The following is a 27074-nucleotide window of genomic DNA, read 5'->3' as shown; positions in this document are numbered from 1 at the left end:
ATGGCCTGTTTCCCAACTTCTGGTGGGCCCAGTAGGCTCGTATTTTGCCCTCCCCAGTCTCCAAAGTCTTCCCTGAAGCCGAAGGGAGGGTTAAAAACACCCTCCCCCACCCCATGGCAGCTCTCTGGAAGCCAAAAACACCCTCTCAGAGCTTTGTGCAAGCCAAAAATCAGCTGGCCGGCACACACATGAACTTTGGAGCTGAGTTAGGGCAACAGCTCACGTGCCAGCAGATATGGCTTCGCGTGCCACCTCTGACACCTGTGCCATAGGTTTGCCATCACTGTTATAGGCTATCCTAAACCAGGATGCTTGTCCCTTAATCCTGAAACAGCAGACAAAGAAACCATCATTTTGATAGCTTTGAAGAATATTATTTCTAGAGGGATTGAGGAACGCTTATATGCTTCCCTTATTCCTCCCCATTATCTAGGCTTACGTGGGGCAATTCCGTATGCCTTGAGCCTCCACTTGGGCCTGGAACCAATTGAGAAGCGGCAGCTGATTGGCACTACCACAATCATCATTGTGCTGTTCACAATCTTATTGCTGGGTGGAGGAACAATGCCTCTAATCAGGCTGATTGACATTGAAGACTCTAAAGCCCGGCGGAAGAACAAGAAGGATATCAACCTCAGCAAAACAGAGAAAATGGTGAGCTTCCTGTGTTCCATGTTTACATGAGATAGAAACCTTTATATGTGAGTTATCCATAAACTTTGCCTTTCTTTCATGCCTGTATATTTGCTTCCCCTGATTTGGAATTCCTCTAACCTTGTTAGGTTTTATATGGGTACTATAATCCTTGATTTACAATCTTTCAACTTAATGTCTATTTGAAATTAAGATGGACTTACCTTGGGGCTACCGTGTTTTCCCCAAAATAAGACCCTGCCTTATATTTTTGTGAACCCTGAAATAAGCACTTGGCTTAATTGCGATGCACTCAAAAAGCCATTAAGCTTATTATCAGGGGATGTCTTATTTGGGGGGAAACAAGGTAGCTATGACCTGATTCTGAGGTTCCAATGGTCAGGCCCCTTTTATGGTCAAGTGACCAAAGTTTGAGTACTTGGCAACAGTCTCCACGGTCACATGAGAATGTTTTACAACGAGTTTTCAGCAAAACTGCCAACTATTGGTTTGCTTAACTACAGCATTTGTTTAACAACCATGACATCTGCTTTATGATTGCTGCATTCACTTAAAGATCATTGTAAAAAAAAATAAAGGTTGTAAAATTGGTTCTGTGATGACCCATTTTACAACTGTCACAACTTACACCTGTAATGGGCAGGCTCCATTATGGTTGTATGTCAAAGACTACCTGTAGCCACCAGAACTCTTCTTATTGGCTGAGGATTCTGATTGCAGCCATAATACATCCGAAGCACTCCAATATGGGTAGGTCTGCTTTCCGTAGATTGAGGCAGAAGAGAGGCAAAGGAAACTGAACTGCAATATTCTTACAGAATATTTTTGGGAATATTATTGCACAGGAAGATTTGCTTTTTTTCTAACACACAACACCATTTCAGCAGGCAGGTCGTGAACCTAGCGAAGTGTAATGATCAGTGCGTTACCTTTAAGTAGAATAACCTTCCCATTGAAATTAAGACACAATGCTACCATTTGGACTGAGCCACATCTAAGCAGATGATGATAACACACAGGTGGTGAGTCACACATCTTTCAAAAGGATGCTAAGGTGTACTTCACTGATAAGATGCAGATGTAAATTACTGCCAAGCAGGTCAAAAATAAGGAAAAAAAAGGCATATCTATATTCAGAAGTTGGGAAGGAGACCTATGCTTATTTAAAATCCCTATCTTGGCATAGCAGAAGCTCTGGGAAACAATCAGCCTTACTTGAGACACTATCTTGCTAAAGCACTTTACCAAGTGCTCAAGATTTTCAGAGCAAGCTAACATTCTGGGAAACTTTGTATTGAAAATGCATTTAAGCTAAATGCAAATATATGTTTTATGCAGCTTGCTGTTCATAAGTGGATTCTATACCTGCACTCCAAAGATGCATATTATAATAGAAATATTATATGTATCAGCCATTATTCATGATGTTTGAACCTAGATAAATCACGGTTAAAGTTAACCCAAGATCTTTGAGCTTTGGTTTATTAGCGTAGTTAAATTCCTAATCCATAGCTACTGCTACAAGTAGTCCTTGATTTATGACTACAATTAGGATTGGGATTTTGGTTGTTAAATAATGCGGTCATTAAGCAAATCTTTGTGTGACTGGATCCAATTTTGCAATCATTTTACTGCGGTTGTTAAGCAAAGGTTTAAGTGAATCAAGCAGTCGTTAAGCAACTTGATTTCCACAATTGACTTTGTTTATTGGAAGCCATCTGGGAATGTTGCAAATTGTGATCCAATGACTGCAAAACTCTGCAGCCATTGAAAATACAAATGGTTACCAAGCACCTGAATTATAATCCTGTGATTGTGGAAGTTCCATGATGATTATAACTTCAAGGATGGCTTGTAAGTCCTTTTTCCCAAGGCTGCCATAATATCAAATGATTGAGAAATGAACAGTTGTAAATTGAGGACTATCTGTAATCAGTATTTTAAGGTGGGCCAAATGCATGACAGTTAATTGAAAACTGGAACAAGTGCGTCTAATTCTACAGTTATACTATATGAAGGAAGGAGTAGAGTCAGCCTTCAGACCTAAGACTCAGCCATATTTATTCTTGTACCATCAATAGTATTATTTAGCATTATGCTTGCACTCATTCAGTTTCAGTGTTCACAGACAATCTGGAGTAATTACATAGCTTGTTAGTTTCTGATGTTTGGTAAACTATCCATTGTGTCTTATAGACCACAGTTCAAGGCTTAGTGTTACAAACTGGCAGGAGAGGGTCAGTTAAAAACCTCCCCGACAGACTTTAGAACTTAGGGTTTCCCAGGAAAAGTTAATAACAGGCAGCCATCAGTCAGTTAGAACTCTCGAATAGTGCCTAGTCCCATGATGGCGAACCTATGGCACGTGGGCCACAAGGGGCACCCAGAGCCCTCTAGGCAGGCACGCCAGCCGTCACCCTAGCCCAGGCTCCACCGCGCATGCGCATGCATCTCCAACAAGCTGGTCTTCGAGTCTCTGCCATGAGCTGCCCCGGGTCCCCAGAGAGGGGCGGCATACAAGTTTAATAAATAATAATAATAATACGCGGGGTGGGGCCCACGCAGGAACATGCACGCACATGCATGGGGGAGCGGGGCTTTCTCCAAACTCCGCAGCTTTTACCCCTCTCCCCACGTGCGCCCTAGCTTTCTCCTCCATTTCTGCCGCCCATGCCTTCCCCGATCTCCGTAGGTTCCACCCTCCACAGGTGCCCCTCAGTGACAGAAATGTGCAGGGGGCAGGGCACAAGCATGAGGGGCACTCGTATTGCATTTCGAGGATTGGGACATGTGCACCTGCATTGTGCACCAAAGGTTAAGAATCACTGCCCTAGTCTGTCCAATGAGGAGGGCTTATCTTCCACCCATGAATCCTTCAGCCCAGCTCTAGGTAGACAGAAAGGGAGATGCTTTGGGTCTTTTTGCCCAAAACTCACAATAGAATAGAATAGAATAGAATAGAATAGAATAGAATAGAATTTTTATTGGCCAAGTGTGATTGGACACACAAGGAATTTGTCTTGGTGCATATGCTCTCAGCGTACATAAAATAAAATATACATTTGTCAAGAATCATGTGGTACAACACTTAATGATTGTCATAGGGGTCAAATAAGCAATGAAGAAGCAATATTAATAAAAATCTTAGGATATAAGCAACAAGTTATAGTCATACAGTCAACATGGGAAACATAGAATATAACAAATCTAGTGTGAGTTTAGAAGCAGAGGGCAGTGTTACATTTTTAAGCGGAAGGTTTTAATGAGAAACCCCCTTATGAAACTAATTTGTTCTCTTGTCTCCTTCCGAGGGTCAAAGGATTAGCCGCCCGCCTTTACTTCTGATGTGATTTCATTACTACCTAAGTCTTGTGCAATGTTATACATGCCATTAAATCACCATACTAATTAAACTGCATCTCTATATCAAAGGAATTCATTGGGAAAGAGGTGTGTATGGAAAACAAGGGAAGGCAACAGCCCCACATACAGAATTGTAAATAAAATCAGTAGATTCGGCTCAGCTAAACGAGATCCCTCTTACAACTTAACAATAAGCTCTTGGCATTTGGCAGTTATTTCCTGCAGAGAGGATGATTGGAGAGGGGTCTTTGGGTTTCCTTGCTCTCTTCTTCTTTTCCTTTTCCTTTCTTTGCCTCTGATAACTCCACTCCATTTTTATAGGAAGCAAGGCATAAATGAAAACCAGCATCTTTGGGGAAACTGATTCTTGCATTGCTAGTCAAGGAATATGCTGCACCTCTGATGTTCTGGCACTAAACCAGAAATTAGAGTTTAAACCCAACTTACTAATTGTTCTGCCTGACCGGCCTCAAGCAATGATTAACGGTCCAGGAAAGAAGGTCAGACACACACGTGCTTAGTTAGTCAGCAAACTTGTATTAAACAGTAAAGAAAAAAGTCTAAAGCAAATGGTCCTTACTTTCAGGAGTAACACATAGGATTCGTTGAAAATTCAGTCAGTTACAAAGTTCAGTGAAAAGCCAACAAATACAAAAGTCACGGAGCATAAATATTCCAAGAGTCTCTGAATATTCACAGCACAAAAGCAGCAGCTTGTCCCAGAGTTTTCAACTCCCACAACGCTGAGTTGAAATCCAAGAGCAGGAACTTCAAAGCAGGAACAAACGACGCCACACAAACCACCCAAATAATTAGCCACAGTTTGCCTTGGCCCCGTTCCCATTTTATGCCGTTAGCCTTCATTAAGGGAACCACACCCAGCCCAGGTGTGCTTATCCTACTTCTTAAAGCGAGCCCTTCTTTGCAAGGCCCTACGGTTGCGTAAATTAATGTATTGTCCTGCAGATGAACTGAGAGAGGATAAACTGTCTGACAAATTGCCAGCCCCTTCCCCTGAACTGTCTGCCAATTCTTCCTGGCTCTCTGCTCCATCTTCCTGACTGACTGCTACATTATCCTGGCTGTCAGCCAGGCTTTCACAGTCACTGTGTGCCGCGTCTCCCCCATCTGTGGGAGCCACAGCTGGCCCAGGCCCAAACACAACACTAATGACTAGATGGAAGTAGTTTTATAGAACAGAACAGAGTTGGAAGGGACCTTGGAGATCTTCTAGTAGTCCAACCCCCTGCTTAGGAAGGAAACCCTACACCACTTCAGACAAGTGGTTATCCAACATCTTCTTAAAAACACCCAGTGTTGGAGCAATCACAACTTCTGGAGGCAAACTGTTCCACTGATTAATTATATATGGAGTTGCATAGTAGAGATGGAAAAAATAAAGATCTGAATTCTGTCTCTTAGTAGGTGATCAAATGGAGTTCTGTCATGCTACACCACACATTTAGCGAGGTATTGTCTTTCAGTAAATCCCAGTTAAATTAATCTCGAACCGTAATATGAAAGTCTAGAGATTCTCAGTCATCCAGGTCATGGTTGCCCCAAAGGTGCTTTTTCAGGATGCAAATGGACTTTTTTTTCCTTTTTGAAGACATTTCACTTCTCAGCTGAAGAAACTTCTTCAGCTCTGACAGGATAGTGAGGAATGGAAGGATTTATATTCCTTGCAGACCGCTGCTAATCTGCATCCCTTTAAAGGGTTGTTGAAGCACTTGGAGGTTTAAGATCTGTTCTGACTGGGTCACTCCGGAAGCCAATACCAACCCAAAAAGAGAAGCCAAACACACCGGTAAAAGGCAAAGGCAGTTTATAAAATTCAAGAAAAACACAGGTAACAGAAAATGTCCTTACAAACAGGGAAATGCTGTATCTTCAGATATATCCACGAAGGCAAAAGTCCATGCAGCAATACAGAATTCTTGCTGCCAAGACGAGGCTGTAGATAGCAGATCTACACCTCCCATGGGTCTTCCAAACTGCTGGGCCACCAGCCAGGAACAGAGACGCCGAGAACAAAGCAGGACACCGTAACTCCAACTGATAACACTCCACATGGCTTCAAGGGCTTGCCTGCCTTTTAAACCCTGCTAAGAAGGACCACACCCAAGCCCAGCTGTTCCTAATTCAGTGCTGATAATACTTCTTTAATTGCTCCTTTTCTGATCTGAACGTCTCTGTCGCATGTCAATGACGGCTTGTGCTTCATCACCTAATGACTCCAAGCTACTGGCTGGGGAGAGGGCCCCCCCCCGGGCTCTCATGATGTTCTCCTTCATCCCATTCCTGACTTTCCTCTCCCCCGTCCGACTGTTCAGCCCCCTCCTCTTCGCTGTCATCCTCCTCCGGGCATGGAGCCAGCAGAGACACAGCTGGTCCCTGAGCAGCCTCAGGCTGAACCACAACAAGATGTAATATGTAATATTTAATATGTAATATAATATGAAAGCATGTCAATCTGTATAAAAATCACTTAAGTGTTTCTACATATTAAATGTGTATTTGCTCCGGAATCCTCAGATGTAATTCCACTCAGACTCTTTAAATATTTAAATCCCCATCACTTAGGACCTCACATGTTTTTGTCAGAAAAAAAGTTTGGGATCATTTTGGAACAGATGTACTTGCTAGGCTCTATGCTCATTTCTGCTTTTTTTTTTTTAAACTTTGTGCTGCAATGCAGTTGTAGAATGTACAGCGTTGGTCATTTTGCAATGTGGACATTTTCTGCTAGCGTTTTCCTCAACCACCTTTTGTTTTGAGGTAGCTGGCATAAAATCAGATCAGGCAAAAGGCAGCTGGAAGGTAAAGTCACAAAACCGACAAGCCATTTTTGTGTTAATGACCTGACTAATGAAATACTGGTTCCTACCAGGTTCTTTGCTGCTTTCTTTTCTATCACATTTTGGTGCAATGCAAATTGCCAAAGTCATAAAACAGCACAAATTTAAAGTCAGAAATTGGCTCTTAAAATGGTTGAATGCAAGTCAAGGTTCCTTTTCTTCTTTTATGATACTTAATTTTTGAATATTTTCTGCAGTGATTTTCTTCCTTTTTCCATCATAATTATAAAGTTATTCACTTTTGTTGAATTGCATGTTAAGACAGTAAACGAAATGGCGCGGTGTAAGGAACATCAAAGAAAAGTATTGTTTAAAAAAAAACTTCTTATGATCACTTCCTCTCAGGGAAACACCATTGAATCTGAACACTTATCTGAACTGACAGAGGAAGAATATGAAGCTCATTATATAAAGCGGCAGGATCTCAAAGGCTTTATGTGGCTTGATGTCAAATATTTGAATCCTTTCTTTACCAGACGGCTCACCCAAGAGGTAGGTTCAGCCAAAACAAACCCTACAGCAGATTGACTTTCAATTTAATTTGATATCCAAGAATACAATGGCTGCTATTTGTGCTAAAATAACCCAAACTTCCTACACTAACATTTTGACTTTTTCTTTATAGAAACCTCATTTAACTGACTAGAGTTCAGGTAACCTCTGTTGTGAGTTGTTCTAAGCGTAGCTTAATCATAGCCTGTTGACAGATTTCTGGCTTAGATTCCTTCTCTTGAGCTCTTCTTCTTGTTTTGTGCATTTTAATTGATTGGAATCTTGATAAGGGATCAAAAACCCAAACCACAAAAACCCCAACAAGAATAACAGAATGTTATTTCACATGTCATCTTAAATAACAGTTGCAATCTAACCCAAAATTTGGCTAAAAATCAGCTAAGGTAAAAATAGGCTGAAACAATCCATGTACCTCAAGCCATTCACATTAAACCAGTTTAGCATGATCCAAATAGATGAAAATATAAGTTTCTTGTTCATGAAACTCAAGGAAACTCAAGGAATTACTGTATGGTGAATTATTACCAAACCCGCCAGAATAGGTAACCATTTAACATCTAGGATTATGTCAAAACATTTAATCATAGTTTTCTGCTACAAAGACCCCTATGGTTCCTTATAGATTCTATTTATGCTTTTTTCTGGCATGTGCACAGAAATGATTGAAACACTACTGTGTTTCCTATAAAATAAAACCGTGTCTTATATTTTTTTGAACCCTAAAATAAGAGCTTGGCCTTATTGCCATGCACTCAAAAGCCCACTTGGTCTTATTATCAGGGGATGTCTTATTTTGGGGAAAACATTGTGCCATACAATGCCTTATTAAAGGAGACCTATCAATCTAAGTCTGCACTAGGTATCTTAAGGCTCTTGAAATGTATGAAACTTTTCCTATACCAGTCAAAATTGGTACTTGGCTATATGTTTCATCTATGCACAGATCTAGAGCGCAGAGGCTTCAACAGAAATAGCTTGGAATAGGAGACACTAGATTTTAAAAAAGCATTTGGTTGTTGCAGGGATGTTTAGCAAGGGAGTGTAGAATGGCAGCAAGGAAGAAAGGCAAGCATTGACAGGAGAGGTAGGGTGGGTGAGTCAAGTGTATTAGATGGCAGGCTGCCAGCAGCTAGCATTTTCTTGGTGGTAGGGTGAGGCAGTAAAGAAGATGTGGGAAAAATTAAACTGGCCAGATCTTGAATTGACTCATGCTCCTCATGAGTGGTCCTCATGCTGTACTTGAATTCAAGTGTAGAGGTAGCTCAGAGGATTGGGCGCAAGGCTGACAAGATTGATGGTCAAGACATAGGAAGGAGGGGAGAGCGGGGCATCAGCCTTGCCTTGCTTGTCTATTGTGACTTCTCTGGATTTGTTTTAGCTGAAATCTGGAATAGTCTAAATGTTTTTTCTTCAGTTGTATCCTGACCCACTTGGAACAGTCTGACCGAAAGTCTGAACTACAATATGAATATGGTCTGTGTATCACTTTTAATCTATCTTGCAGGGCGTGTATCCAAGTAATATTGCTGTAACAAAAGGACAAAACCTTATTCATGCATTCTAGGAAACAAAGCAAGCTATGTGAAGAGTCACATACTTATAGAGGACTTGCCAAATGAGGGGTTTTTCTTTCTTTCTTTTTTCTCTATGGCTTCCCGCTTTCAAAACATACACAAAGAGAGAAAAACCTGAGATTTTTTAGTGGAATTCTTCATCCGTGTTAATGTTATCATAGTATTGTCATGTAGCATTATTTTTGTTCCTTTAAATCTAGCATATCAGGTCTATTTATAATTCTGTACGTACTGCAGAATTGAAGTTGTACTGCCTTATGCACAGGCAGACAGAGAAGTGCAATTCTAACTTTTCTTTATTATATTTTCATTTGTTTTCTCTTTACATACAATATGTGCTTAATGAATGGCTTACTATCTGGGTAATTCGTTTACATAGTAATACTTCTTAAGTTACTAATTTCAACCCCTGTTGTCCAACCATTGATAAAACAAGACCCAAGTTTGAACATATTCTGTGTCTTCTTTTTCTTTTATCTTCAGTGTTAATCTATCCATTTCTGCAAAGTCCAATATTTTTTTAAAATTATATCTTTTTCCGTAGATGTTTCCTTGCTTTTCCAATGTTGTGCAAATACAATTCTTGCTGCTGTTAAAACATGCAATATCAAATATACATTCCTCTTATCATATTTTTCTGATACTACGCCTAACAAAAATAGTTCCGGCTTAAAATCTATATGCTTTTCTAACCAAGTATGCATTTTCACCCAAAAGTCTTTTGCTCTTGGGCATGTCCAAGATAATATGTGCCTGTTTTTTTTAAATTACATTTCCAACATTTGGTGTACACATGTTTAAACATTTTTGCTAAAAAATGTTAAGACTGCAATTCTAGTTTTCTAAAAGGGGCTGCATCTTCCCTTTACATAGGACCTACACCACGGGCGCATACAGATGAAAAGCCTCACCAACAAATGGTATGAGGAGGTACGACAAGGACCTTCTGGATCAGAAGATGATGAGCAGGAGTTGCTGTAACATGCTGTTGGGTGTGCGTGCTTCTTTTGACAACTCCAACTTTAATTTTAAGGCAGACACTCACTCACACATACCATGTACAACTTGGTAAGGTTGTTGTCAAGTGACTTTTTGTCCAGTATAAAGTTGTGTCGTGTGCTGGATTGCAGGATCGTCTCTAATGCCATTTTTAAAAAACTCTGGGAAATTATGGCACCTGTTCAGGCAACAATTATCCCAAATACACTGGGGTAATTAATGGATAATAGGATAATTAGAAACATGGGTGGTACCGTCTGTGATTTTCTGCTCTACATGTACGTTGAAGAAAATTCTTCAGAAGAGCTTTAAAAAAAAGTTTAGTGCACTTTACCTTACTTTTGCCAATACTATACTGGACCTGTACTGGAGGGACAATGCTGTGAATTTGTATTCATGGTGAGCAAGTAACTGAATATTTAAGGCCGATCTTTACATTGCTTTTTAAATAATTAACTCAGGGTACAGAGTGACAGAAGACAGAAGCAGCTAATTAAAGTCCCTTGGCCTTTGGGATTTCTAGAAATGCTTGTTCCAATTTGTTATTTCTGAGTTTGAAACAACTTGACGTACAGCTCCATACCATAACTTCAGATCATTTGGTTCCAGAATAAAGCTTTATTTGAAATCTATCAAGTTTAATTTCCAACCTTTGAGAACAGCGCCATTGCACAAGTCTGGATGGGTGGCTTGAAGCTACAGCATAGAAGAGGCAAATAAGCAAGGAGTTCCTTTTTCTGGGAAACCCCTAAGATTGGAAACAATTCATCTGCTTTTTTTATTATTCACAGATTGGCCTTTACATACTGTTTAATTGCAAAATCAGGTGTGCTCATACAAAATATTAAATCATACAATAACTACCTTTTTAAAAAAACTGGGTGGGGAACATTACTGGAACTTTGCCATGATTTAATTAAATTAATTAAACTCTGCCATGAATATAAAACATTGGTCGATAGACTATTTTCTCACTAAAAGTGAGGAAAAATTATATTTTTGCAAACCACAGAAACTCCCATTTGTATTCCAAGCTGGTCCAGCCTCACAAAGCTTGTCCCACATGATTTTTCCCCATCCGCAAGACTGTCTCAAGATTCACTGCAGATAGAAAGGAATACGGGGTTGAGACACTTCCCTATCCTCGGTGGTGGTTGGAGTGGCCTGTCAGCCCTATAGAACAAACATAACTAAATATTCCTCATGTCATTAATCTTAACTTTGTTTTTTCTGCCATGCTGTCATGGCAGACAGATAAAGCTTTTACAAACATGTTCTCAGTAACATTGTGTAATACTGAGAGCAGGAATGCTGCAGTAGGTGCACTTCAGATGGATTTTAACATCTATCTTTAAGCAACCCTTCACTGTGTTGACAAGAAAATGAGATCATAAGAAAACTCTTAATTCAATAGGTGTCATTTTATAGGACCCAAAGGGCAGCTTTTCTTTCTGCCAAATTCTTCTAGGGGTATATGCCAGGATTGTTCTGAAGCCAAGTGAATGAGGATGTCTTTTCTCCTTTTTTTTCCCTCCTAGAGAGTAGGGACATATTGTTATTTTATATTGTGAAACATTCAGCACGTTGAGCATTAAATAAATGTATTAAATAACATTAGGCAAGTTTGGCATTGAGTTATATTTATATATTTATTATTTCAGTTTATATGATTCCCATATAAATTCATGACTCTGGTGCCTGGACCAGTAGGAAATAAAAATGAAAGAAAAGCATAAAATAGTATATAAAAAACTACATAAGTAAAATGCAGTAGCTGAGGTTAAAACAAAAAATTATCGCCAGTAATTAATACAAGCAGTGCATGGGTTTTGCTTTGCACTGAAATCCCCAACCTTGATCACATTATCACATATTTAGAGTGAAATTAGCCCTGAAGGTTGCAGATGGCACAGGAATTGGTACCGTACTTTATCATCCAACTGTGGAAGAATGCTTGCTCAATTACTAGTGTGCAATCATAGCTCACCCATCTCTTTTTGAGGTTTATACTGTATTTCAGACAACTGTCTTCAATGACAAGGTCAAAATACATGAAATATTCAACATCATGTAAATAAACTTCTGAATTTCTTTAAAAATTGCTGGGATGTAAACATAGTAGAAACGCAGATTAGTTTACCCAACTATTTAGGCATATGTAGAGTTCTAGGGCAGTATTATCACAGAAGAATCTGCATTCTATTAAAGAAGTTTATTTAGAACTCCTAACTAGTCCCCTAGCAAAAATATTGGATTAAAGCTCTCATAATCCCCAATCAACATAGCCAATACGGTAATAGAACAATAGATCATAATATATATGACAGAGCATCAGATATCTGAAGACATTTGACATGTTTTTCCACAATATAATTCAACAATTCCAATAACTCCTCAGAATGTTTTCTTTCCAAGTCTCTTACCTCCTTGGTTATTTTCCTGTGGACATATTCAAGTTAGCTAATATTCATTTTGAGCTGCAGTGCTGGGCATAATATTCTCGGTATGGATTAGACCAGTGATGGCGAATCTATGGCACTGGTGGCACGTGGAGCCATATCTGCTGGCACGCAAGCCGTTACTCTAGCTCAGCTCCAACGTCATTTAAGTCATTTAATTTTAAGGAATAAAATTTTGAAAGCTTCTTCAAGGCTTAAGGTAATCATTTTACTCCTGAATCTACCAAACTCACTCAGTTGGAAAAAATGAAAATAGACACCATCCAGGTGTCTGGGAACGGGATGTTTGAGGGAAGGAGGGCTCCTATGGCAAACCTACGGCACATGTGCCACTGCTGGCATGCAGAACCATATCTTTAGGTACACGAGCCATTGCCTTGGGTAATTTTTGGCTCGCGTGGAGGCTAGGCGAGGGCATTTGTGGCCTCCAGAGGGCCTCCACGGGGGGTGGGGGCCTTGTTTTCACCCTCCCTAGGCTCCAGGGAAACCTCTGGAGCCTGTGGAGGCATGTGCACATACACAGAGAGTGAGGCAGAGCGGGGGGTGGCAAGCTCAGAGAAGACCATTATATTCAGGTTAGTTGATTAAAGAAGAATTGCATATGTTCGTGCATTATACTAAACCTTAAACTATACTTTACAAGCCATAATTAGCAGGATTTACACAAAGCAGGTAATAAAACCCTATTATAACTTACTGCATGTTGTGAGCCCCGGAGAGGGGCGGCATACAAGTCTAAATAATTTAATAATAATAATAATAATAATAATAATAATAATAATAATAATAATAATAATAGACACAATGCTGTGGCACAGATGATCCACTGGAACTTGTGCCAGAACTACTATGTACCAGTGGCAAAGAACTGGTGGGATCATAAGCCCGAAAAAGTGGTCAAAAATGAGCAAGCAAAACTACTGTGGGACTTCCGACTTCAGACTGACCGAATTCTGAAGCATAACACACCAGACATTGTGATCGTGGAGAAAAAGAAAATATGGATCATCAACATCGCAATCCCAGGGGACAGCAGAATTGAGGAGAAGCAGCTAAGAAATTAGTGAAATACGAATATCTAAAAATCGAGCTGCAACGACTCGGCATAAGCCAGTGAAAGTGGCCCCAGTGGTACTTGGCACGCTGGGCGTGATGCCAAAGGATCTCAGCGGACATTTGAAAACCATCGGAATTGACAAAACCTCCATCTGTCAATTGCAAAAGGCCGCTTTACTGGGATCGGCAAACATAATTTGCTGCTACATCACGCAGTCCTAGGGGCTTGGGAAGCGCCCGACTGGTGATGAAATCCAGCATAGTGATCTTGTTTGCTGTGTTGTATTGATAATCATAATCATAATCGTCATCACTATCATCATCCTATTTCTAGAAAGAGACATACTATAAGAAAGCACATGTCTTTGAAAGGTTCTGCCATGCATTTTAAAATAATCTTGCCAAGTCTAATGTTTGGCAATAATTATATCTTAAGACTATTTATAAAAAGTTTCATCTGTCATTATTTTTTCTAAAGGAGTCTAAAACTAGCCCTCAAGTATCATTTGATTTGGCTAGTAGAAAAATTCTCATGGAAGCATAAGTTAATATCAAAAACGTCATTTCTTTGAGTCATAAAAAAATCATACATGCATTTTGTCATTAAACATAGCAAAATTAACTTCAGGAATTATTTTTTTACTAAACTTTTCTTTTTTAGACTGGAGTATGAGTGGAAATTCATTGTGAATTGGTCCTTCACATATTTGTAATACTGTTACACTTAAGCAGAACTATGATTCATTTATAGGCTTTTCAGTTTTTTGCGTTAATCAATGATGCATGGTTGTGTGCACACATACACACACTCTTAATTCAAGGAATCACATGGAGATTAGTCATTTCCTGCCCTCTAGTGGTAATTTTGGGGGGAAAGAGTTCAGCCAGATTTTTTTTTTTAATGTTGCATCAAGCATAATTAACCAAAACAGAAGGACAGAATTAAAAAAAGAAGAAGAATAAGAGGGAGGAGGAGAAAGTAGAAAGGAAGGGAGAGAGGGAGGAGGGAAGTAGGAAGGAGGGAGAGGAGGAGAAAGCGGGAAGAGAGAGGGATAGAGGAGGGGAGTAGTATGAAATATAGAAGGAAGACAGACAGGATATAAAAGTACAAAAGGTGCAAATTTAGGATATTTGTTCATGGCATTTTGGACAGTAATGTATAATGATGTATCTTTTTATACTATGGTATAGGTATGGATGTTTATGTAAAGATGGTGAAAATAATGGGTTTTTTTAAAGTAGCCAAAACATTAAAAGGGCATCAAGTTCTTAACTTGAAGAGTCATCAAGTTCTTAGCCTGAAACAGTATGTCTCAAAAAGCTGTCAATGCAAAGCAACTTAGAACTAAGGATAAGTTTCTAGACAGTGAGAGCAATCAACCAGGCTTACTTTCAAGTTGTGGATGCTCCATCCCGGGACGCTTTTAAGAAGAGACTGGATGGTCATTTAGCAATATCATTTAGACTTATATACCGCTTCATAGTGCTTTTACAGCCCTCTCTAAGTGGTTTACAGAATCAACATATTGCCCACAACAATCTGGCTCCTCATTTTATCCACCTTAGAAGGCTGAGTCAACCTTGAACGGTGGTGAGATTTGAACTGCTGAACTACAGCTAGCTGAATTAGCCTGCACTCTAACCACTACACCATCCCGGCTTATTTGTCTAAAATGGCAGAGCTGTCAAATTTGCAGGCTGCGGGCCGGATGAGTTATGTGTGGCTACACCCAAGCCCAGTTTAATGAAGGGCAAAATAGTCCTGATACGTCACGTGACGCCACCCTGACAATGTGAATTTGACACTCTTGGTATAGGGTCTCCTACTTTTTAAAATTTATTTTATTTATTTATTTATTTTGTCCAATACACAATGATGGTTTTAGTGGGTATATATCTATACAGTGATCCCCCGCTCGTTGCGAGGGTTCCGTTCCAGGACCCCCCGCAACGAGCGGGTTTTCGCGAAGTAGCGCTGCGGAAGTAAAAACACCATCTGCGCATGTGCAGATGGTGTTTTTACTCCCGCAGCGCTAGCAAGGAGCCGAAGATTGGGGGCGGCGCGGCTGTTTTAAAATGTCGCCGCCGGCATGAGGGGCTTCCTAGCAGCCCCCCAAACCCGGGTTGGGGGTCCGGGGGGTGCTGGCAAGCCCCCCATGCCGGCGGCGACATTTTAAAACAGCCGCGCCGCGCTGGCTGTCGGCGCTTTCGAGCTGAGTCCCGGAGCGAATTCGCTCCGGGACTCAGCTCAAAAGCGCCGACAGCCAGCGCCAGCGAACGGCTTCTCCGCGCTGGCTGTCGGCGCTTTCGAGCTGAGTCCCAGAGCGAATTCGCTCCGGGACTCAGCTCAAAAGCGCCGACAGCCAGCGCCAGCGAACGGCTTCTCCGCGCTGGCTGTCGACGCTTTCGAGCTGAGTCCCGGAGCGAATTCGCTCCGGGACTCAGCTCAAAAGCGCCGACAGCCAGCGCCAGCGAACGGCTTCTCCGCGCTGGCTGTCGACGCTTTCGAGCTGAGTCCCGGAGCGAATTCGCTTCAGGACTCAGCTCGAAAGCGGCGAGAATGAACGGCATGGGCGGGCGAAGGGCGGGCGGCAGCGAGGAGTTTGCGTGGGCGGTGGGGAAACTCCTTGCTGATGCCCGCTGCTCTCCCTCCCGCCAGCAAGAGGGGGAAGACCCAGGGAAGCCGCCCAGCAGCTGATCTGCCGGGCGCCATCTACGCATGCGTGCCCATAGAAAAAAAAGGGCACACATGCGCAGATGGTGTTTTGACTTCCGGGTTGAAAAATCGCAAATTACCCTGTTCGCAATGGTCGGGGACGCAATAACCGGGGTATTACTGTATACATATAGTAAAATACATGATGAAGGTTATAGAGGAGATACTCATAGTAAAATATATCTAAGAAATAATAGAAAAGAAGACATAGGAATAGAATATATCAATGAAAGAATAGAAGAAGAGATATAGGAATAGAAGAAAGGTATAGGAGATATAGCATAGCAATAGGACAGGGGACGGAAGGCACTCTAGTGCACTTGTACTCGCCCCTTACTGACCTCTTAGGAATCTGGATAGGTCAACCGTAGATAATCTAAGGGTAAAGTGTTGGGGGTTTGGGGATGACACTATGGAGTCCGGTAATGAGTTCCACGCTTTGACAACTCGGTTACTGAAGTCATATTTTTTACAGTCAAGTTTGGAGTGGTTAATATTAAGTTTAAATCTGTTGTGTGTTCTTGTGTTGTTTTGGTTGAAGCTGAAGTAGTCGGCAACAGGCAGGATGTTGCAGCATATGATCTTGTGGGCAATACTTAGATCTTGTTTAAGGCGTCTTAGTTCTAAACTTTCTAGGCCCAGGATTGAAAGTCTAGTCTCATAGGGTATTCTTGAACAGTGGCTTGGACTAGAAGAACTCCAAGGACCCTTCCAACTTCAAGATTCTGTTTTTAAAAAATACTATTACAATTTAAAACCATGTCTACTTTGGTTGCATCTTAAGGACTAACAAACGTATCATGGATGTAGCTTTTCTTGGTTTAAGGTTGATTTCTTTGGATGGCAAACAAAGACTCCTTGGGCTCTTGATTTGTTTTCATCATTAAATTTCCGTGAATCCAGTTTCTTGGAGTGATCAGAAATGGATATGGAACTCCAACTACAGCATCTCATGAACTGTTCGTGATGATTCTGTGTATGCATTTGCTTTTTGAGCAGCCACACTACGTTACTGACTCATTCTCACTCTCTGGCTCACAAAGATTCCTGAATCCAATATCCCTTATCGCACTCGGGTATTTCCCAATCTCTTGACCTCAAAATTTGTTACCTAGAGCCATCCCCAACCATCGTGATCAAGAAGCAAAGAGATATGATGAAGAACTTTAGGTGTCTTTCCAATAATTGTTTTCTCCTTTGGAGATGTAAAGATGGCCTGGGAGAGGAGTGCCGTAGCTGTGGCAAAGGATAGAGGTGAGAGGACTACTTTGATATTTAGACTCAGGGGTGGGCTACTGCCCGGATGGGGGGGGGGATGCAGTGGGGTAGCAAAAATGAAGTTTCACCCTTGTGTGTCCAATCACACTTGGCCAATAAAGAATTCAATTCTAATTCAATTCAGTCCAGCTGTTTCACAGGACAAACTGCTGGCAACACTGTTAGACAAGGAGCTGCGAGGGGCTGGTCGCCCTGTCCCCTATCTCCTACTGGTACATGGGGTGGGGGAAGGATATGTGTGAGACCACCCCAGAATTTCGGGGTCAGAAGAATATAACACCCTGTCTTAGTTTTGGGAAAATGTGTGTGTGTGTGTATAAAGAGAGAGAGAGAGTGTTGGATCATCAAGTTGCTCTACAGCAGTGTTTCCCAACCAGTGTGCCGTGGCACACTAGTGTGCCGCGAGACATGGTCAGGTGTGCCGCGAAGAAGGAAGCTCAGCTTCTGATCTCGCAACTTTTTCCTGAGAGTGCGAAGAGCAAAAAGTTGTGAGACAGGAAGCTGAGCTTCCTTCTTTGCACCTTCCAAGTTTTTCGGCAGCTGCAACACCCCGCCCGGCTGGAGCTTCCCTAGCGGTGGCAGCAGGTGAGCTTTGCGGCCTGGCGGGAGGGCGGCAGCAGTGGGAGGGCAGTGGCAGCAGCGGCACCGGGCAGTAGCCACTGGGCGGCGGCAGGGTGGTCTGCTGTGAGCCAGAACTCCAGGACAGAGGCACAGACGGCAGCGGCTGGACATGTTGCTGTACGCCGTACATGCTGGCATTGCATAGCTGGCACTTGCCTGCTGGCTGGGCTGAGATGGAGGCTCCAGCCCCACGCCCATGCCCAGCGCAACGCCAGCACGTTGCTAGACGTACGGCGTCTAGCAATATGTCCAGCCACCTCACAGCTGACCACCCTGCCGCCGCCCCACGGCTACTGCCCAATGCTGCTGCTGTGGCGTGGTGTACGAGAAAGAGAGAGAAAGAGAGAGAGAGAAAGAGATAGCAAGAGAGGGAGATAGAGGGGAGAGAAAGAGAGAGCAAAAAAGAGAGAAAGAGAGAGATAGCAAGAAAGAGAGAGAGAAAGAGAGAAGGAGAGGGGAGAGAGAGAAAGAAAGAGAAAGACAGCAAGAGAGAGAAAAAGCAAGAGAGAGAGAGGTGGGAAGGAGGGTGAGGGAATGACATAGAGGGAGGGAAGGAGGGAGAGAGAAAGAGAGCAAAAAAGAGAGGAAGGGAGAAACAGGGATGGAGAGAGAAGGAAAGAAAGAGGAAGGAAGAGAGAGAAAGAGGGAGGGAGGGAGAAATAGAGCAAAAGGGAGGAAGAGAGATATTTTTTTTTGTCCAAACTTCTTTTAGCCCCCCCCCCCTCAATGTTCCCCAGGATTTTGTAAATGTGAATAATGTGCCGCGTCTCAAAAAAGGTTGGGAAACACTGCTCTACAGAATATCATCTATTTTTTTAGTGTGTATTATATTTTTCTTTTTTCTTAATAATTAAAATAAATAATTAAATATTATTTAATAAATAATTAAAAATGAAAACCCTGGGAAACAGTTGTTTGACCCCCAAAGGGGTCCCGACCACCAGGTTGAGAACCACTGGTATAGAATGACTTAAGAATGATGTAGGAGACTAATGGAGTGTGGGGAGGGCCTCTTGGGCATGGCGTGTATTATTGAATAAAATAGAATTTTATTGGCCAAGTGTGATTGGACACACAAGGAATTCATCTTTGTGCACATGCCCTCCGTGTACATAAAAGAAAAGATATGTTCGTCAAAAATTATAATGTACAACACTTAATGAGAATCCGGATACATATAAACAATCCATAGCAATCAGTCAATGTAAATTGTAAGGATACAAGCAACAAAGTTACAGTCATACAGTCATTTGTAGAAATGCGTTTTGCAGAAAGTATAAAATGTATGGATTGTAAGATGTGCTTTGCTCTCCTTGTACGCAACCCAACTTGGGAAGAGACTTGAAGGCCGCCTTTTCTCTCTCTGAAATAAACCTCTGAATTGTGAACCAGATCTGTCTCTATCTTGTGAGCATTAAAATAATTGGCTATCATATCTCACAAAAGGGTAGCCTTGCTATTTGGGCTGTGCTGTGGCACTTTCGTTTCTAATCACTGCCATTGCTCAAGAGGTTCCAGTCGATTAGTTAACAAAACCAGCGCAGCTCCCATTGGTCATTTTAGGCTTAAGGCCTTTCTGAAAACCTGCTGCTGTTATGTGTAGCCATTCATCTTCTTTGGAGGTGAAGTTGCCCTTGATGATATGCTGTAGAGCAGGGAGCCTATGAAGAATGATGCTTTCTAGCAACTTTTCAAAAGAAGAACAAATCTTAAGACTTCTTTATGGTCCCTTCCAGAATTTTTATTTTAAGAGAAAACCAAGAACTGACCCAAGCGCAACAATAGCAGGTCTTAAAATACCCACAGCTGCAGTCAAACAGCAAGAGGAAATTTCACAGTGATTAAAAAATGAGTCCACTATAGTAATAAGTCATTGGGAGTGACAAGTTGTATAAGAAAACAGCGATGGCCGATTGAATCAAATGGTTTGGAATGTGATTCTTGGGAAGTTTTTCTTTTTGAACATGTGTAAAAGAAAACACACCAATAATGGGGGGAGAAAAGATAACAGATTATATTTTGTATTCCAAGCAATAGCTAGTGCTAGACGTATATTTGTGTTATGTTATAAAATCAAGTATTAATAACACTGTTCAACACACACACAAAAATCATCAGCAAAGGTAATATGCCTGTTTTATGGAGTTTGATGTGCTGATTCCAAAAATTTGCTTAGTTTTGCTCTGTCGCATAAAGTTTCTGATATGGAAGCATTTTTGTTATTATGTTATTTCTACATTTTCAATGTATGTAACAGTAACCTGTGTTACTGTTTTTTTAATGTCACCAGTATATTTCCTATACCTTATGATAACGATGCTGCTCTGTAGAAACTATACCTGCTACAGAAAAACTATATGCATTTTTGAAATCAGAACAAAAAACTGATTCAGAAAAGTACAAGGTCAACTGTGATGATTACAAAATGTATTTTTTTGTACACCTGTGTCTGTTTTCTTAATGTCGCCAGTATATATCCCATACCTTATATTAATGCTGCTGCTCTGTGGAAACTATACCTGCTACAGAAAAACTATATACATTTTTGAAATCAGAACAAAAAATGGTTCAGAAAAGTACAAGGTCAACTGCGATGATTACAAAACATATTTTTTGTAGACTTGTGTAATTTATTCTGTTCCTTTTACAATTAAAAAACCCCCTATAATCCAGTATGTGCTGTCTAAGTTTCTAAATAGTCCTCAAAATAAAACTCTCATGAGTAAAATCCTTGCTCTACTGCAGAAACAGAGGCCACTTGAGGTCACTGCAAAATTGACGGAGAATAAGCACAGAATCCATTTCCAATAGCATTAAGCACTGCATACGTACAATTCACCCCATTCCAAGCTTCAGAGCGGAGGTGGCAGGATTTCTCCCTCATTCCCCTCTATTGTCATCTGTTTTACATTCCTTGTAATACTTATTTTATGCTTATTCGTTAATAAAGGATTCATATTTACAAGTTATTTACATTTTCTATACATTATTCTCTCAAAAAGATCTTTTCTGTTTCCCCCTTTTTAACATAGAAACATAGAAGACTGGTGGCAGAAAAAGACCTCATGGTCCATCTAGTCTGCCCTTATACTATTTCCTGTATTTTATGTTAGGATGGATATATGTTTATCCCAGGCATGTTTAAATTCGGTTACTGTGGATTTACCAACAACGTCTGCTGGAAGTTTGTTCCAAGGATCTACTACTCTTTCAGTAAAATAATATTTTCTCATGTTGCCTTTGATCTTTCCCCCAACTAACTTCAGATTGTGTCCCCTTGTTCTTGTGTTCACTTTCCTATTAAAAACACTTCCCTCCTGAACCCTATTTAACCCTTTAACATATTTAAATGTTTCGATCATGTTCCCCCTTTTCCTTCTGTCCTCCAGACTATACAGATTGAGTTCATTAAGTCTTTCCTGATACGTTTTATGCTTAAGACCTTCCACCATTCTTGTAGCCCGTCTTTGGGCCCGTTCAATTTTGTCAATATCTTTTTGCAGGTGAGGTCTCCAGAACTGAACACAGTATTCCAAATGTGGTCTCACCAGTGCTCTATATAAGGGGCTCACAATCTCCTTCTTCCTGCTTGTTATACCTCTAGCTATGCAGCCAAGCATCCTACTTGCTTTTCCTACCGCCCGACCACACTGCTCACCCATTTTGAGACTGTCAGAAATCACTACCCCTAAATCCTTCTCTTCTGAAGTTTTTGCTAACACAGAACTGCCAATGCAATACTTGTCAATCGTTTGTTCTTTTATCCTGCCTTTTCTCAATCAACTGTTATCTAAACCTCAAATGCCACTAGGGGTTTCCCTCTGCCCCTACCTTCTTTCCCCCAATTGCTTTTCTTCGTTCAATGTCCTCCTTCTTTTTCAGATTTGATTTCATTGGATTATAGCATACAATTCCTATCCACCTTAGCTTTTGCACAAGAGAATATTCAATTAAGATAGTACAATTTCCCTTTTGGTGTTCTAACATACTGCATTTGTTGCCGGTTGGTTTCAGGATGCAATTGTTGGTTATGACCTGTAAAGTCCTACATGGCATCGGACCAGGTTACTTGCAGGACTGCCTCCTGCCTCATGAATCCCAGTGACCGGTGAGGTCCCACAGAATCAGCCTTCTCCAGGTCCCATGAACTAGACAATGTTGCTTAGTGGGACCTGGGGAAGAGCCTTCTCTATGGGGGCCCCGGCCCTCTGGAATCAGCCCCCCCCAGAGATTCACACTGCCCCCACCCTCCTCGCCTTCTGCAAGAGTCTCAAGATTCATCTATGTCGCCAGACTTGGGGCCATTAGACCTTAGTCCCCCGGCCGACGAATGTAATGTCTGTTGTGTGAATAGTAATGATTAATTTTTAATATTATTGGCATTTTTAGACTAATTACTTTTAAAATTAATTAGATTAGAATGTTCTCATTGTTTCGCCTCTTCCCATCCCCTGCAATCACAAAGTAAAATGATACAGATCCCTACCCATTTAATTGCTGAAATTCATCATAATAGATGATGTAGGAAACTAACAGAGTGTGGGGAGGGCCTCTTGGGCATAGCGTGTATTATAGAATAGAATAGAATTTTATTGGTCAATCATCTATCTCACGTGCCCTCGATGTATGGAGTAGAGCAGCCAGGAGAGATTTATTGGAGGGGAGGAATGTTTTAAAGATGGCAAAATATCTTTGGTATGACTTGAGTCTCTGGGATGGGCAACCTTTTAGAGGCTGGGATTGCAGAGGAGCCCAAAGTGAACCTATAAAGAAGCAAAACTGAGGGTTTTTGTTCTTATTTTGTGAGACGTTTCCAAGTATGTTATTTATTTTATTTATTTATTTATTTGATTTGTATGCCGCCCCTCTCCATAGACTCGGGGCGGCTAACAACAGTAATAAAACAACATATAACAAATCTAATATTTAAAATAACTAATAATAATAATAATAATTAATAATAATAATAATAATAATAATAATAATAATAATAATAATAATAACAACTTATTGGATTTGTATGCCGCCCCTCTCCGTAGACTAATAAAAACCCTTATTAAAAACCAAACATATGCACAAATATACCATGCATAAATTGTATAGGCCTGGGGGGAATGAATATCTCAATTCCCCCATGCCTGATGACAGAGGTGGGTTTTAAGGAGGTTACGAAAGGCAAGGAGGGTGGGGACAATTCTGATCTCTGGGGGGAGTTAATTCCAGAGGGTCGGGGCCGCCACAGAGAAGGCTCTTCCCCTGGGTCCCGCCAAACGACATTGTTTAGTCGACGGGACCCAAAGAAGGCCAACTCTGTGGGACCTAACTGGTCACTGGGATTCGTGCGGCAGAAGGCGGTCCCAGAGATATTCTGGTCCGATGCCATAAAGGGCTTTTAGGTCATAACCAACACTTTGAATTGTGACCGGAAACTGATCGGCAACCAATGCAGACTGCGGAGTGTTGGTGTGACATGGACATACCTAGGGAAGCCCATGATTGCTCTCGCAGCTGCATTCTGCACAATCTGAAGTTTCCGAACACTCTTCAAAAGTAGCCCCATGTAGAGAGCATTACAGCAGTCGAGCTGGAGGTGATGAGGGCATGAGTGACTGTGAGCAGTGACTCCCGGTCCAAATAGGGCTGCAACTGGTGCACCAGGCGAACCTGGGCAAACGCCCCCCTTGGCACAGCTGAAAGATTATTGTTAAACAAAATTTAAATCTATATTAAGGTTTAGTCTATGATAATAATAATAATAATAATAATAATAATAATAATAATAACAACAACAATAACAATAACAGCAGCAGCAACAACAAAACAACAACAACAACAACAACAACAACAATAATAATAATTTATTAGATTTGTATGTCGGCCCTCTCCGAAGACAATTTCATTGTCAGGTTGGCTTCACTCAGAATTTAGGAAAAATAAAACTCAGAGTCCATTTTGAACTTCAAAAGTGAACTTTAGTAAATCAGAAGTGAATGCATCAAAAGAAAAGAAAAGTCTGAGGTAAAAGGCGTGATAGTTGCTCATATCAAAGTAACCCCAATTGCCCCCTTGTCAAATCATCCAATCCCCATTGTCCATCTTCATCAGGTGGACACATCTTCACCGGCACGTCATATTTTTGGAATGCATGGCACTAATATACCCCTTATCACCCCTTTCCAGGAGAAACGAAACTCTCTTGGCCTTCACAAAAAGAAACAAAACTTATTTGGCCTCTTCCAGCAGACTTCTCCCTCTCAAATCTAAGGTGACCAGACGTCCCGCTTTTGGCAATTGCTTTTGAGCAATTTGTCCCGCGTCCCGTGGGGTTTTTAAAAAGTCCCATTTTTTTTAAAGATTGCATTGGAGTGTGAAGGACCAGCTCTTCATCCTTTGATGCTGGGCGATGATGTAGCTTGAAGGCATCGCCCAGCAAGCAACTCAGCTTTCACACTGTCCGAAATTGGCCGATGCAAAGTGGGGAGGGGAAGAAAAAAAATGAAGCGGTTGCCCGAAACTTGACACTATTGACTACGGATTGCTTTGTACATGCCCAGTAGCAAGAGTGAGAGAAAGAGAGAGATATCACCGGGTTGGAGAAGAGACCGAGGACGCACCTCTCCAGCGTTGGGGGATGGGAAAAAGTATAGAAACCGCTTTCTTTGAGGCGAAGCCCCACCCTAACACTATCAAGTGGGAAAACAAACGCTGAGGTAAAATTCTGTAGAAATTTTTCAGTCGTCCTTCCCTTCCTCCACCCCCACTTTACTGAAGTTACAATCTGGTCACCTTACCCAAATCCCAGCACCTAACCCCCACCCACCCCATTTCTCATGACAGCTGAAGTGTAGTTGAAGGATGGAACACAGCGAGGCTGATCTTCAAGTTCTTTCTACTTCAAAATTGTAGAAGAATAATCCAATTTCAGCAATCATGATCTTGGTTGGGGTTGATAAGAGTGGCTACAACATGTCTTCCTCAAACCAACAGATGTACTTCCACAGGCAAATTCTTGTGTTGTGAGACTGATCTAATTGTTTGGTATGAATGCAGAGACCAGAAACATCTGGAAGCATTATTATTTTTGGCTAATGGTATCCGTGTTCGGAAGCTCGTTCCTGGCAACTGATCTCTGAGAATGGATCCCCATCTCCACATTCCCTCTCATGCTCCCAGCAATAACGCCTTGATTGTGTTTGACTCTATTAAAGAGTGGATGGTACTTAAATGATCTAAGAGATTGCCCTGTCTTCATGCCCAAATGCTTGCGCATCATGCTAACTGGGTTGTAAAGCAGACTCATCACACGTTATATGTGTGCCATTTTTGTGCAGATAGATGCTGTGAATTGCTCTGGAACTGAGATGTTTTGATAGATAATGGTCAAGCATCAGTGGCTCAATTTAGCAGGTAACAACAGGGTCTAAAACTCTCAGTGTTCAGGACTATTATTGAAGGAAATCATTTGCCATTGTCTATTTTTAACCAAGATGCAAAGCCAGCAGCTACTGACTAAAGTTAGGAGAATAGCTTGCAGAACAGTCTTCTCAATCTTGGGGTTTTTCAGATGAATAGGGACATGGGCACGGGGTTGTCTGAGTACATCTGGATGAGAACCAGTCTCTCTTCTGGAAGATTTACTAATAGCAGAATCAGAGTCTTCCAGGAGGGAAAAAGAACATTTCAAGAGCCAAAACCCAAAATACTGGGTTTTCACAGTACAGTGGTACCTCATGATACGAACTTAATTGGTTCCAGGAGGAGGTTCGTAAGGTGAAAAGTTCGTAAGATGAAACAATGTTTCCCATAGGAATCAATGTAAAAGCAAATAATGTGTGCAAATCCTTCAGGAAAATCCCAAACTTTAGAAGGGAGGCGAACAGAGGGCAGGGAGGAGCAGCTAAAGGGGGCGGGTGGAAGAAGCAAGGCTAGGCTAAAGGGTGAGTGGGAAGGAAGAAAGGCAAGGGGGGGGGTGCCCCTCCCTTTTCTTTCTTCAAAAGACACCCTTTCAGTGCCTGTGCAAGCACGCTGTTCTCCTACTTTTTAAAATGCAAACTCTTTCCCCCTCCTAGCCGCCCCTCCCTTTTCTTTCTTCAAAAAAGGGAAAAAAAAGAAACCCCTTCATCCCACCAGCAGCGGCTTGGGTTCGTAAGGTGAAAATAGTTCGGAAGAGGAGGCAAAAAAATCTTAAACACCGGGTTCGTATCTCGAAAAGTTCATTAGAAGAGGCATTCGTAAGATGAGGTACCACTGTATTTACTTCAGAATGAAAGAGTGAAAGTGTTCTGTCCTGGTGCCGGCCCCAATAATCGGATGCACCCAAATGATCTAATTAATAAAAGAATTTAATATGTACAAAAGTCCCAATATTATAAAAGTCTTTTAAGAGTCTTTTTAGAGAGAGAAGCAAAAAGTGTTATCAGTTGGCTAAAGTCCCAGAGCGAAGATAAAACCCAGTAATAATTACCAGCTGTAGCCAGAGTTCTCAGACGAAGTTATCAGAAATTAACTGGAAGACCAAAGCTCATTAACAAAGCCAAGAATGTGTCTTTTTAAAAACCAAACCGAATGCAAGAGTCAAGACCAGATGATTCCTCAATGAACAACGTTGTTTTTCTGCAACACAGCAGAGCATGCCTCACCCTTAAATAGTGTGAGGGCATGACCCAATTACCCAGCAGCACTACTTATGAGTGACTCTTTTCCTAGTCAACCATTCGTGTCTTTTACATGACCTCCGATCTCTAGCATCCACAAGTGGCTCCTCCTCTTCCTCTGACTCACTCAGTCTTGGAAATGCTAACTCATTGCTGACAGGAAGTGTTGTTTCATTCCCGTCAAGAAGCTTGTAACCACCCATCAAATGGCTCCTATTGATTATGTGCCACCAAATCATTTTGATACCTATAAAAATCATACATCCTACATATCTCCGAGTCCTCGGAGAAGGATGGCATACAAATCCAATTAATAAATAAATAAATTA

The 27074-nt window shown here is 41.3% G+C and overlaps 1 protein-coding gene across 1 annotated transcript in view; it reads left to right on the top strand.

The window, feature by feature from the left end:
* SLC9A8 (solute carrier family 9 member A8) overlaps window positions 1-10593 on the top strand; it is a 59905-nt gene extending 49312 nt beyond the window's left edge. The window contains exons 14-16 of the mRNA XM_070744637.1: window positions 434-654; window positions 7221-7367; window positions 9836-10593. Of these exons, the coding sequence (XP_070600738.1) occupies window positions 434-654; window positions 7221-7367; window positions 9836-9943 (476 nt within the window). The 3' untranslated portion in view covers window positions 9944-10593. The remainder of the gene's footprint in view (window positions 1-433; window positions 655-7220; window positions 7368-9835) is intronic.
* Window positions 10594-27074: the final 16481 nt, after the last annotated feature.

Source organism: Erythrolamprus reginae, chromosome 3 (assembly GCF_031021105.1).
Source record: "Erythrolamprus reginae isolate rEryReg1 chromosome 3, rEryReg1.hap1, whole genome shotgun sequence".
Classification (NCBI taxonomy): domain Eukaryota; kingdom Metazoa; phylum Chordata; class Lepidosauria; order Squamata; family Dipsadidae; genus Erythrolamprus; species Erythrolamprus reginae.
This window is presented reverse-complemented; position numbering and strand designations above follow the sequence as displayed.